General features: G+C 43.8%; 1 protein-coding gene across 2 annotated transcripts in view; it reads right to left on the reverse strand.

Annotated features, from left to right (window-relative positions):
* Positions 393–13,240, reverse strand: part of RNF150 (ring finger protein 150) — a 119,142-nt gene continuing 106,294 nt past the window's right edge. Inside the window, exons 7-8 of one of the 2 annotated variants that reach the window (XR_002438174.1) lie at positions 8,327–8,800; positions 393–1,552 (exon numbers count right to left, since the gene is read on the reverse strand). Coding sequence is in view for 1 of the 2 variants with exons in the window: in XM_021395412.1 (XP_021251087.1) it covers positions 8,682–8,800 (119 nt within the window). In the remaining variant the exon portion in view is untranslated. Of the gene's footprint in view, positions 1,553–3,951; positions 8,801–13,240 lie in introns of those variants that run through there. The other variant, XM_021395412.1, reaches the window with a different exon arrangement.

Raw genomic sequence — 13,240 nt, forward strand, 5'->3', positions numbered from 1 at the left:
GTTGAGTACTGACTTCCTATGGCTCATCTGTGGTGGATATGAGTGCATTAACACATTATAGGTTTCTTCTTGGCCCTCAAGTCCTCTTATTCTTTGTGGGATGCCCCCAGACCCTCTCACCCTATGTTGCAGTGCTGCCTTCTCAGAGCCTTAGGCCCCTTCAGCTGTGCAGTACAAAGCTTGCTTGCTTTCCTGCCACATTTTGGGTCTCATGGGAGAAAAGGGACCCTGGGTTGGCTGGCACAGTGCAAGTCTGGATAATGCTCTTAGAAAAGACTATCCAGTCCTTTCTATTGATTGTGATGGGTCTGAAGGTCACCTCCTTGAATCATGGGAGTGAGTACATTTTGACTTATTCCTTTTGGAGGAAAAAAAAAAAAGCATGGAGCAGCAAAGCTTTATAGCTTTATTTCTCGACTTGGACTAGAAATGAAGCTCATTTGTGGAGAAAAGAGTGATGTAACCCAAGCCCTACGTATATGCTTGCAGCCTGGAATTAATTGCCTTACGCCCCTGGTTATTTATAGCCTTGATGCCATTCCCAGCAGCTCTGCACTGGGTTAGTGCTGCTGCGACACCCGAGCGTGCTGCCGCCCACAATATCTGCAGCAGCAGCAGCAGCAGAGGCAGCTGTGTTGTGTGTGCAGATCACATAGCAACTGTGCACCGCTGCCTGCGGGGAGAAACTGGCCCTGCTCTCTCCCATGGCCACCCCCGGTACTTGGACTTGGGACAAAGCAGGAGGGAGACGTGGGTCCTGGGCTGGCAGTACCTCAAACCTTCCACTGCAGCCCAGGGGTTGTTTTGGTGATGTGGAGCGGGGCTGGTGGGACAGGTTGCTCAGGCTGACACAGGTTGAATGGGCAGTAATGATTCCCAGTGTTGCTGACAGAACCACACTAAACCACAGCTGATTTCCTGCTCAGCGGGAGTGAGCAAGGCAATGAGACAGGGCAGTTTTGGGGCTCTGGGTCTGACCTAACCCACAGCTGCTCCTCGCTTCTGGGGGACGTGCATTAGTCCCCAGCAGACCTGGCACGTCCATGCACTTGGACGCACTACTGCGGCAGGGAGCAAGGCATGCCTTCCGGGAGCACCAGCCGGCAAGCTGAAATCATGGGCCAGCACACGAGCTTCTTGTAAGCAGCACACCTATGCTGCATGTATCAGTCCCATGGGCTACATATATGACAGTCCCATGACACCTTTGGGGACGAGGGATCCAGGGAGGAGCAGCCAGATGACTCCTCACACTGGCAGCCCCATTCTTCCTGTGGCATCACACCGTAAGGCTGATTTAACACCCAGTGCCTAGGGTGACCACAGCTCTCCCTTGGGGATGCGGAGGTGTTCACCCCCGCCCAGCTGCTGCTCTCTGATCAAAAGCAGCTGGGGCACAATGAGAGCGAGACAGAGGCTGGTGGCCAGGCTGCAGCTCGGGTCCCTCCTGGCTGTAGCTTCTGCCTTCTGCCGGTGCCAAAGTTTGCAGCGTCCGCGTTCAATGAGAAACCATCAGCGACTTTCACACATCAGAGAGTGCCAGCTTGATTGTCTGTTAGAAAACATGTAGGACATGGTCATCAGATTCGTTTTATTAAAAAACTTGCAATAAAATTCCTTGAAATTCACAATCTTAACTTTGATAGTTGCAATATTTTACTAGTACATAATAACACAGTCTCACATATTTACATTATAATCTTCTATATAACAAAAATAGCCGTGTTGTACTACTGAATAATGCTTCCAAATATTAGCCTTAATATTTCAGTACTTCTCCCAGCTGAGTCACTGTCCATGCTCTTTAGCATTTACAGTATGTAACAAAGCAAGATGAAAAAAAAAAGCGCGTGCCTCGTGATTTCAGGCAAATCCCTTTAGGATGGTGGTTCTCTGACTCCCACATTTTTTCAAGACAGATAAAGTGCATTGGAAGGGAAGATGTACACATTATAAAGTATCAGCAAAGAGTTAAGCTGTGTTTGCAATGCTGTACAGAAAGTAAACCTATAAAAAAGGCTTGCTTCACAAACTGCTACTGCTGTTTTGGCAGCAAATTCACAGGTAAGAGGGGGGAAAAAAAAGCTGATGGTAAGAAAAAGAACTGCCTATGCAAATGCCACAGTGTGATTTTGTCATGGTCTTTCCCTAGGTGGTTCCCAACCCAAAGTGCAGCCACTTGAAGAAAGGAACCTTTTTTTTTTTTTAACGTGGAGCTGGAGGGTCATTCCCACGGGCAAAACCAGCACAGCACCAGTAACAGCAAACGAGCTTCAGCCAAAACCGCATCCCAATCCTGATGGCCCTGCAGGTGACAAGATGCAGCGTGCGAGTGTGACAGCCTCGTCCTGTCCTCCTTGTTTTTCGGGCCGTCAGCTGGGGCATGGAGAGGCGGGGCTGAAGTACGCCTTCTCTCCTGGTGCCCACAGTGGGACCGACCGCCTCTGAGAATTTCACTGATGCAGAACGTTGTTTCCTAACTGGAAATCATTTTGGCAAGCTGTGCACCGATGCATATGGTATTTATTCATTTTTTTTTTCCCCTCCCTTTTTAACACTGGCATTTGCTGGTGTGGCTCTGCAGCATGAGAGAGGGGACGTCGCTGGAAAAAATGTTGGGGCCATCACTCCAAACCAGAAAACTTCTGCTCTGTTCACAAACCGCATACGAATAGAACGCCACATTGTTTTGGTTTGCTTATAAACTACTCTAAATAAAAATAATTCTCTTCTGGAAACGGATGGAATGTATATCTTGACAAGTACAAAACCATTTTAAGTGTTCACTAAATACAAGGAACATCTTGCTATAAAAATAACAGACCCTCCCACCCGCTGTCCCCTCTTTACATTTCTAATTACAAAATGGTACAGTAATTTCAGCTTCCTAACATGAAACAAGAAGGAAGGATGGCATTACGCACACATACAAAACGTTTAGACACTTTACATCTGAAATAGCCGTATACATTCGGAGCAACCAAGCATCTTGATCTTGCTATTGTTTTTAACACTACACAGGAGTGAAGAATTGGGAAATAAACAGAAAAGGAAAATGCTTTTTTTTCTTTAGATTCCTCTTCTTCTTCTTCGTCTTTTTTGGCTTTTGCTCCAGAAAGAAATAGCTTCCACCAATTCACAAAATAGTTGAGAGAGGCAAGATTAATTTCAGATGGAAAATCCATCCATTGTCTTTTCCCTCAAAATCTGCAACGCATTTAATCCATCTTTCCTCCTCTGTTTCTCTCTTTGAAATACAGCTCGTGCTGAGAAAGCTTTTTTTCCATGGAAAAGAAGTACCAGGGGAGAGGAAGTCAGGTGAGCAGCTCGGAGCCGAGATGATGCTGCACGGCAGAGGGCAGCCTTCGCCCTCGCTCGCCGCCTCCTAGCCCGCAGCTGCCATCTGCTACGTACGCATCCCGAGCAGAGCGCCCATCTGGCGCTCCTCTTTCAGCTGCACAAGTATCCGTCCGTCCAGGTAACAGCTTGTTAGAATTCAAGTGCTTCTGCTGGATCGATTGTCCCTATTAAAAAGTCCACTAAAACAACACACCCCTCCCCTTACGAGAGACACAGGCAGCACAAATGGCCAGAGAGAAAGCTGACTGGTGTTAGCTTTATCCCACCAATTCCCTTCCCTGCAATAAAGGCTTGCGCTGGAGCGATCCTTTGTGACGGGATGGATTTCTCTGCTATTTCACTCCTGCAGAATGGATGCAGCAGAACAGCAAACCAAGTCCTGCCTTCTGTTTAGACAGCCAGCTTGTCCTGGCCCGTATTTCTAGCAGACCAGTAACTTTCATCCTGCAACAAGGCTCTACAAGAACAACAAATGGTTAAAAAGTCTCCATTATTGCTAATGAAATAGAAGGTAATAAACGACTACTGGTTTTCATGGTTTGCACAGCCTGTGAACTCATACTCCTGGCTTATTTCAAACTATATGCTTAGTCATGAGATTTTCTATGGACAGAGACCAGGCAGGAATGAGGTTCTTATAAACAAATCCTGGGAGACTCCCAGCTGCCCGGGCTGAAATGCATCTCCTGCTGCCAAACACAACCTGTGTTGTCATTTCAGTGCAGACCAATTGCCACCACGAGGACCTGCAGCCTGCAGGTTGTCCATGAAGGCTTGTGCCCTGATCTTTGCCTGTTTGCCATTGAATCTCCTCTTAGGGCTGTAATGTACATTCCAAGGAAAAAGTTTGCAACGCAAAAGACTGGAAAATCTATACGACAGCTGCATTCCAGGTTTAACCAGAATGGGAACTAAAATACATTTTATGGAAAATCTGCCACTGTATACTAATGACACAGAGGTGTTAAGGGGACTACAGAAAGATATCTGCCAGGGCAACCCATCCAAGTGCAAACATCCTCTGAGCTTCAAATTTTTCAAGTTAGACGAGCACTTCTTTTTATTCAGCAAGGAGGAGAAGAGGCTGGATTTCCAGGTTTGACAACAAAGACTTTAGATCACAAAATGCATATTCTTTGTGAAACACCGAATTCTGAGCTAGATCTGTCTCCAGCGCTTGGATTCATTTTGTTCACAAAATAAGAACATATCACAAACTGGTTGTTCAACAGGAGACAAAGTACTGACCTTCTTGCAACAACATCATCTGGATCTGACCCAGATTTCGTTAAAGTAAAGTAGTGAGATCCTGGGGACCTCTTGTATGTGATTTCAGTATTTTTATTTGAAATAGCTTCTATAAAGCCTTTTTCTTTATTGCCATATTCTCTCACATATGGAAACACTCTAAAAATGGCAGCAGCTTGTTTTCACGACAGTTTCCATAGACATATCAATGTACTTACATACCCATATGTGGAAACGTAATTCTGTAGAATGCTTAAAGAACAAACTGTAGCACTACAATCATCCCAATTCTGTTTCCTGAGGCTCTAAACCAGTCAGGGAAAAGAAACAACCCCCCAAACCCACAGCAAGGGTCTCCACCAGCATGGGTGAGCTGAGGAAGAGATTCAGGACTGGTGTCTTGCACAACTGCGCACATACATTAGGTTGGTTATGAGCACAGAATTCATACAGTTGCTTATGTCTCCTACCTACGGAACAGACCTTTGGGAATGCAGCTTAGTGAAACCCACGAAAACTGAAGGGAATGCAGAGCAAGGGCTCTGCTTGCCCAGGTTTTATTCTGCAACACAGCTGGAATGAAGACAAGCTGGCAAATGTTCTCCCACATGCTACTCACTAAATGGAAATCAGAGGAAAGAGCCTCAGGTGACAGGAGCAGGAAGAGCGACAGGAACACTTCTCAGAGAGCTGTGCTGTCCTCTCGCCACCAGCCCTGTGGAGGAGGCAGCCACTGCCCCATCCCTGCTGTCCTGGCAGTAGGCAGTGGCTGCAGCAGTAAAGCCACGCTGTGCGAGTGTGCAGAACTGCATACTTGAGCCCTATTGGTCAGAGGGCACATGAGGATTTTATTTTTCCATCACTGCAGGCCAAGGGCCACTCTCTGTTCTGTGCCCCCAGCAGCTGAATCCCACCAGCTTAATGGCAGAGCCCCGGGCTGGTGGGCAACAGTAATGAAGAATTGCAAAATGCTCTCAGGAAAGGACTAATTTTGCCCAAATGTGCCAGTGAGGAGGTTTCATTTTACCCTGTGAAGAATCACGGTGGAGAGATTCACATAGGCAAAACTGTGCATGGGCATGCAGATCTGCAGAATTAAGGCTTTCGTCTGTTACAAACCAACCTCTGGGGTCTTAATATTTATGAAGCACCTCAAATTCCCAAGGCATTTCACAGGTCATAGGTACAAAAATCACTGGTAGCCAGGTCCTACTTTAGGAGAACATTTCCATTTGACACAGGGGCTTAAATATGTTCATAGGAGACCTGTTGAAAATAGTGTGATTTCAGTACAAGTCCAAAATTAACCATAAGTGCTTTTCCGAACAAGGATGGATTAGAACATTTACGTAAGTGCTTTCCTAGGTTCTGCCTTCAGTGATGTGCGACCTGGCTTTGCACTTGTGATCACTTCACAGCACTCAGAGCTACACAACACTGAAGGAGAGAGATGGAGAAACATCTTTCCTGAGCAAAACTGCAGGTAAACAAAAACCTTTTGTTTTTGGAAAACAAAAGCCAAAACACTCTTGGCCCAGATTTGCTAGGATGACTCTTTTGAAAGACTAGAATATGGTGAGACGTAAAAACATCTTACCCAGCCAAGCGCCGTGCCCATGAGGGTGGCCAGCCCTGGGCGCCAAGGGACTGATCTAGGATGGGATACTTAGGAGAAGTATTACTGCTCCTAGCAATATGGGCAGGGGCTCAGTTACTACATGCTGCTGCATTTAGCATAGCACCCTTTAACGATTTTGCCATGCAAACGACCCTCTCCACCATTAACTGGATGTTTCACCTCCTGCCTCGCCTTTTTTACAGCCTCTGGTGCAAGCACAGACCTCGTTTGCTGTGCTGTACTGCAGGGGACTCCATTATAGCAACAGATAATTAATCAATTTGTCCATTAACTTAATTCCTCTGGCGAAACAAAATGAAGACTTTCTGGCAGGTCCTCCGAAACTACAAGAGCTTTGTCTGTGTGCTGGGCTGCAGCAGGTGGGTGTGAAAGGATCACTGACAACTCGGACATCGTGTTCATGATGTTCTGTGACATGTAGCACCCAGGCTCCAGTGCTAGAGAAGATAATGTACCAGTATCTGTACTTCCCATTGGGAGACCTGTCTGTGTATAACCAGCTTCTCTCTTTTCCCTACAGTCATCAGCAATGTTTCACTACTATGTAAAGGGCCAACAGGAAGTGTAAGCACCACTTACATCTCGTTTCAGCACAGTATTCAGAGCTTAAGTGGAGCTGATGTGGTACTTTGTGTAAACTCTGTTGTGAAGAGGTAAATTTAAGCATTGTTCCCCTGACAGTGGGGGCCTTACCCAGAGTGGCAGGGAATAGAGAAGACATTAAAGAATACAGAAAATATAGTAACAGAAACACAAATATTGGCAAGAGTGACTCAGCTGCATCCTCCCTAACAATCTCTAATGTCCTTTTCAAATCAAACAGATTTCAAACCGCTTGCATCTCTTTAATTAAGGAGAGATGTTCTTTTGAATGGCTAATAAAAACGTAACAGTGCATATCTGGATCATGGTTCTCAAGCCTCAAACATACCCTACAATTCAGGGACTAAGAACATTAAAAAAAAAAAAAGCTGTAAAACGAATGGAATTCTAGCTGAACCCAAAGCATGGAGTATAATTCTTCTTTCTTCCTGCAATAAACAAGCAAGTTGTCCAGAATTTTAGGTACAGTTCTAAACACATTTATTCCTGAATAAAATCTGACGAGCTGAATTTTGGGTGGGAGCTGTTTTCCACAGCTGAGCTGTGGAAAAGGAAATTTAGATACAGCAAGAAACCCTAACAGTTGTGTTTTGAGATGCTGCTGTGATACAAGTGAAAATGTTTGACCTCTCCATGAAATTTCAATGTAAGATGAATCGTTGATTCTGCTGACTTACTCAGGAGGCAGTAATGTGATTCAAATCATCTGACTGTCAACAGAAACTCTTTACTCTTGTAGAACAGGAAGCTAAGAATGCTTATTCACAGTTGAATATTTTGACTGAAAAATGAAATCTTACGTTGAGCAAGTAATGATGAGCTTTTCCCTGGAAGCATAGTTCAGGATGGATTAAATGTAATCACAGATCATTATTATTTTGATGTTTTGATTTGTGTTACTTCTGTTAATTTCCAAATTCCTTCCTCTCTACCCAGAACGGTTTGGTATATGTATAAGCAAGTAGGTACATACTAACATGTAGTACGTACTGACATACTACATGTTAACATACATGTTGACATACTAACAGCATAAAATGCAGCAAAGGACTACGAGGATGAGGTGAAGCTTGATGCACTTCTTTGTCTCCCTCAACTCTGTATCATACTTGTCACAAAGAGAGCTCTATGTAGAAGCCAAAATAATGCTGTTTTGAACCAAATCTCAGAAATCTTTGTTAATTCAGAGCTCTCTTACAAATAAAGACCTTCAGATTACAACATTTCCCAGGCTCCACTTAATGTAAGCAGGTTTCACATTAACACAGGATGCTGGTGCACCGTCCCTCTGAAGCCATGTGTACTTCATGAAGAAACAGCAGGAAATGATAGATCCTGGAGTGGGATCATTAAGTGACCAGTGAACGAGGAATTCTGGTTTCTGGATTGAACTCTTGAAAAAGCTGGGGTCAGTCAATGAAAAGAATGTCTATTCATAACAAACTATAAACAAACAAACAAACATAACAAACATACCTCTTCAAAAAAAAAGAAACAAAAACGCGATCAAACAAGTGTAGAAAACACTCAAGCTGTCATTTCAGTTGCGTAGTTATGAGCCACTGAAGAGTTACATGACTGCTCTCAAGCACGTGGGCAAACTGGAAGCGTTCATCTCCCATATGAACATTATGAATGTATGTAGATGATGAAACTGCATCCAGGCAGACACAATTGTTGCTATTGCTTTTCGTGACCATCTCAGAATGGAGTGTGCAGGAGTGACAGTGATCTGGAGGCAAGTGTGTGACTGGTCCAAATCCTAGAAGGTTGACTCGGTCCCTCCCTGTGGCCCTCCCCTGTAGTTTAGTCTCAGAGCTCTGTTTGTTTTTCAAGACTTCACCTCTTCGCAGTCTTGGTCAGTGGAAAGCTCCACATCGGACAGTCCAACCTCCATGGCCATAATCAATGAAATATCTGAATCGCTGCTGACTGCTGGCTCCTGTTCATCTGTGAGGGCAGAAAAGACAGAAAAAGGGCATTATGCTCATATCTTTCAGTCAATATATTACTATTTTTTAAAATCTGCAGATATCCAAAGAAACCCCGGTTTCTCCAGAGCTGAAGTTGTGCTTAGTTTCCAAACTTTGCTCTTACTCAGTATATGTCTAAAACATTTCTAAAACATCACAGATTTGACACCACCAGTAGAGGGAAATGTGATGACAAGGACCCTGGATGAGTAGCCCTTTCTTCTCTTCCTCATCCTGTTTAGGCCCTTCATTTCCACAATCTTCCTCCCATGCACCTGAGTACTTCTTTCCCCCGCCCGTTCCTTGATGTGGCACCATCCTCCTCTCTCCCCCAAAGGAGATGAAATAAGGACAAAATCATGGGCACATGGTGGAATGGGTTGGTCACCACTTCCAACTGGAAAAAAATCTGTTCAGAGCCTCATTTGGTGCTACAATCTCTGTGACTTGAGGCTTTTAAGAGGGTGCAAGGTGAATTTTTGGAAGGAGCAACACAGGTGTCATTAGTTATGCCTCAGGCACGGGACCAAGATACCTGCCTTCTCTGGTGCCTCCCCTCTCATTTTTAGGCTCTTTTTCTATTCATCCTCTGCCTTGATTTGCAGATAACTTGCGGGTTCCTGATCCAGGCCCAAGAGATCTACTTTAATCCACCCTGATCCCAAACACAGTAAGAATCAGATTATTGACTTCACCAAACAGCAAATCCTATCAAAACTGCAAGTGTGGGAGGAATAACTTATTTTTCTTTTGATTCTGCAGTGCTTATTCTGTGTGTATTTACTAGCAGCTAAAGCCAACAGATTTGGGAGAACCGAAAGCTAATTATAATTCAAGAACAACCAGGAGAAGCAAAGCATGTTGGATGTCTGGGGAGATTTTCAAAGGCACAAAAATCACCTAGGTGGCCAAGTCCCTGAGAGAAAAAGTTGACAGTTCATATTTTCAAGTGGTTTAATTACAATAATGGTACTAATACTGTAACAACATGATGTATTTAAATGTGTGGCAGTTTTTCCTTTACATATTTTATTTTTCAGACAATAGAAGCAGAGCTTGACTGATGCTAAAACGTCTAAAATTTGTGTATCTAAGAAACAGTAAATACGAAAGATTTAGAAGCCAGGAAAACAGTAAGTCCTCACAATTTTAATTATTCACTTGAAGCTAAGGGAGCACAATTAGTCTCCTCTCAAGAGCTACATGATTTTTAAGTCAGTTTTAGAGAAAAAGCATGTATTTACTTGTGCTGTACGTTCTAGAGAAAAAGCTTCAGTGAGGTCTGCATTATTCAAACTGAAAAAAACAGTGTGTTCCTTTATAACTCTCCCCATCTTTCACCCTGGATTATTTTTATACTTTCTTGATTGCAAGATAAATAATTAATACACCCAGCCTCTCTGTAACTGTGTATTTTTTCCTAGTAGTAAAATGTTTCCAGGCACTGCTTCAGACTATAAATATTTCTACTGGGGACAGAGTGGATGCTTACAAACTGAATGGTATAGCTTGCAGACTTCAGTGGGCTTCAATTACATGTAACCGTGCAGTGAACTGATAGATCCAAGAGTGCAGAAGTGCAGCACATACACCTCCATGACCTAAAGCACCATCTGTAGTGGTGACAGCTCCCTGAGCCAGAATGATGTGCTTCCAGACCACTGGATTATTCTGCAGTCCCATATAACTAATAAAGTTCTCCAAAACAAAGACAATGGTGGTTTAAATGTAGGCCTAAGAGCGAGTTTGCATTTGCCTGACAGAGTTCCCAGGGCTTGGGAATTCAGCCTTGCTGAATGCTTGGAAGCATTCTTGAGAGAACAGTGATTTTCATCTGAACTAGCTGTGCAAGGAAAAACTGGCTGAATGGAGTGACTGAGCCACAGGCAAGCTGAAGGGGTGGTCTGAGCGGCCAAAACCAAGTATCAGAGTCAAATGAGACGCATTTGTGGTGCTGAAGTGCTATTTCAAGATTTGCTATTTCTTCCAGGGCTGCACAGCAGAAAAAGATCTCAAGTGCCTTCAAAACAGACAGAGCAGAAGCAGATCTGCAGCTCACCTACCAACAGTCTAACCCACAGAGCTACAGAAGCTCATGCTTTTCAAAATGGCAAACTTGAATTTTACGTTAAACTTTATATACTTAGAGGAATTCTTGTATCTTAGTCTTTACAAACTATGGTCTATGCAGTTTGTTTTCTTTGGGAGTGAAGTGCGGGTCAATAGGAACAATGAACAAAGGATCGTAACATGCCCATGTGCTAGCATTGCTTCTCCAGTGCTGCAGAAGTGCCCAGGAACACAGATGCTCCATCTCCCTTGCTTGCTAACAGTGCAGTTCTTCAAAACCCAAAAACTTCAGCCTGCTGCTTCAGCAGAATGGGGAGAAAAGCTCAGGCATACCACTCCTTACTCCTTCCCATTCTGCAGAGTAAGAAGAAGACAACACAAAGAAATTAATTCACCCCCCAGCTTTCTGCGCTCGATTCTGTAAATAGGTATCCTACTGCTGACCACAACACGCACACAAAGCTGTCTCAGGGAGACTGCAGAAGTTACACCAGCTGCTGCTGTATTTGGGCGCAGATCTGGCTGTAAGTCTTCAAATTGCCTCGCTGTGGCTCCCCCTCATAATGCAGGCTTCCCAAACTGGCATAAGGTCCCTTTTGGCCAGCTACGCAATAACATGAGCTAGCACAGTCAGGGGACTTCGTTAAAGGTAAGCAAACCTCAGCGAGACTGCAAGTGCCAGGAGCTTCGCCTGCATTCCACATTCCCAGTTTTTAGATCCTGTTTACAATGACAAAGTTTATACAGTCACACAGCTTCTACAGGACATGCCTGGCTCACTGTTAAAAATGTTTACAACAGTTTTGTAAGCTTTGTAAAATGTGGTATATGTCTCAGGTGAGGATCTCAGCTTTTTTTCTCTTAAAAATAAATAAAATTCGAGAAGAAAAAGGAAATAGTTGAGTTTTTTTACAACCCTAACTTTTAATCGGATCATATTTTGGAATATATGACTTGTGATTTTGGATGTTTGAGAATGACAGTCCTGCTTAACAACAAGTACTATAATACTCCTACTGTGTTCTATAGCATTTCATGCCACAGGCAAAAAGCCTTTTGCTTAATGAAGCAAAAAGCACAACCCAATCTGCTTTTCAGCCGGAGTGCGAGCGCCTACAGCCAGCAACTGTAGACCTCGCTGCCACATTCCTCTCATGTCAGCGAAATGCAATACACCACAGCATGCTGCCTCTTGCCAGACTTTTTCCACTCACTTACATTCCCTGACACACATTCATTTGAGAGAGGCACAGTAAAACAAACTCTTTCTCTAGTCAATGTTACTTTAAACTTAACTATGTTAAAGCGGGAGGAGTATTACCATGTAAATATGAACTGCCCTACATAACAGTAGTAAAGCCCTTACTTTTCACAAAGTTCATTAAATTATGTTTATATTTGTTTACAATTGCAATCAAACATGGATGAAAATAGCTAATTACTCTGGTGCTTTCAAACAGTAAGACTGCACACTAGTGGTTGTCTCCTGCTGCTGCTACTCCTAATACAATGGGTAAGTGTGTACCTGTGGTAGACTAATAAATATTCCAAAAGAAGGACAGACTACAGGTTTCTAAGAATTCCATACTGTTGCAAGAGTCCTGGGAAGGATTTAGGCATTCAGCGGTGAGTGAAAAGTGCATTTACAAAATGTGCAGGTAAACACGTAGGCATGGGTACAAATCGAGATACAGTTGAATGACCAAGCAAGGATGAGAAGCAAACCAATGTACCTGTGTTGGGTTTTGTACTCACAGAGGCCTTACTTCTGCTCCCCACTGTGCTCCCTCCAAGAAGGTTGCATCTGACACTGTACTGTGATGTCCCTAGGACATGGGCTGTGCAGCAGAGCTCTCCTAAAATTGCTCTTGCTTACCCCAGATGCCATGATTCCCCCTAAGCTCACAGGGCTAGAAACACTGCAGAACCTTCTGACTGGGCTAAGAGGCCCGCAATCAATCTGCATCCAAGAAAATTCAGCAGAAAAAGAACAATATGGAAAAATGTCATACAGCTAAAGCTTCTCAGCATAGAATGCAGACAACAGACTTGTTTCTTCCTCTAGACTTTCAGGTAGCTACCTCCTTAGGGGAGTAAACAGAAGCATTGATTATCAGATGTCAAAAGAGACCTGTCACCAAATGTGTAATTAGGGTTTTAAAAAAAGTGTAACCAAAGGCAGCAATCTCCTATTCTTGTGGATTAAAAACATGGTCTGCAGCAATAAACCATTCAGCTGGGAGTCAGCCTCCCTTCCCTCATCTATTATCAGTGCTCCGTGAACCAATTCAGCATACTAAGGAACTTAGCCTTGTGCTGAATGCAGTTAAACCACTGCACAGAGCTG

Source organism: Numida meleagris, chromosome 4 (assembly GCF_002078875.1).
Source record: "Numida meleagris isolate 19003 breed g44 Domestic line chromosome 4, NumMel1.0, whole genome shotgun sequence".
Classification (NCBI taxonomy): domain Eukaryota; kingdom Metazoa; phylum Chordata; class Aves; order Galliformes; family Numididae; genus Numida; species Numida meleagris.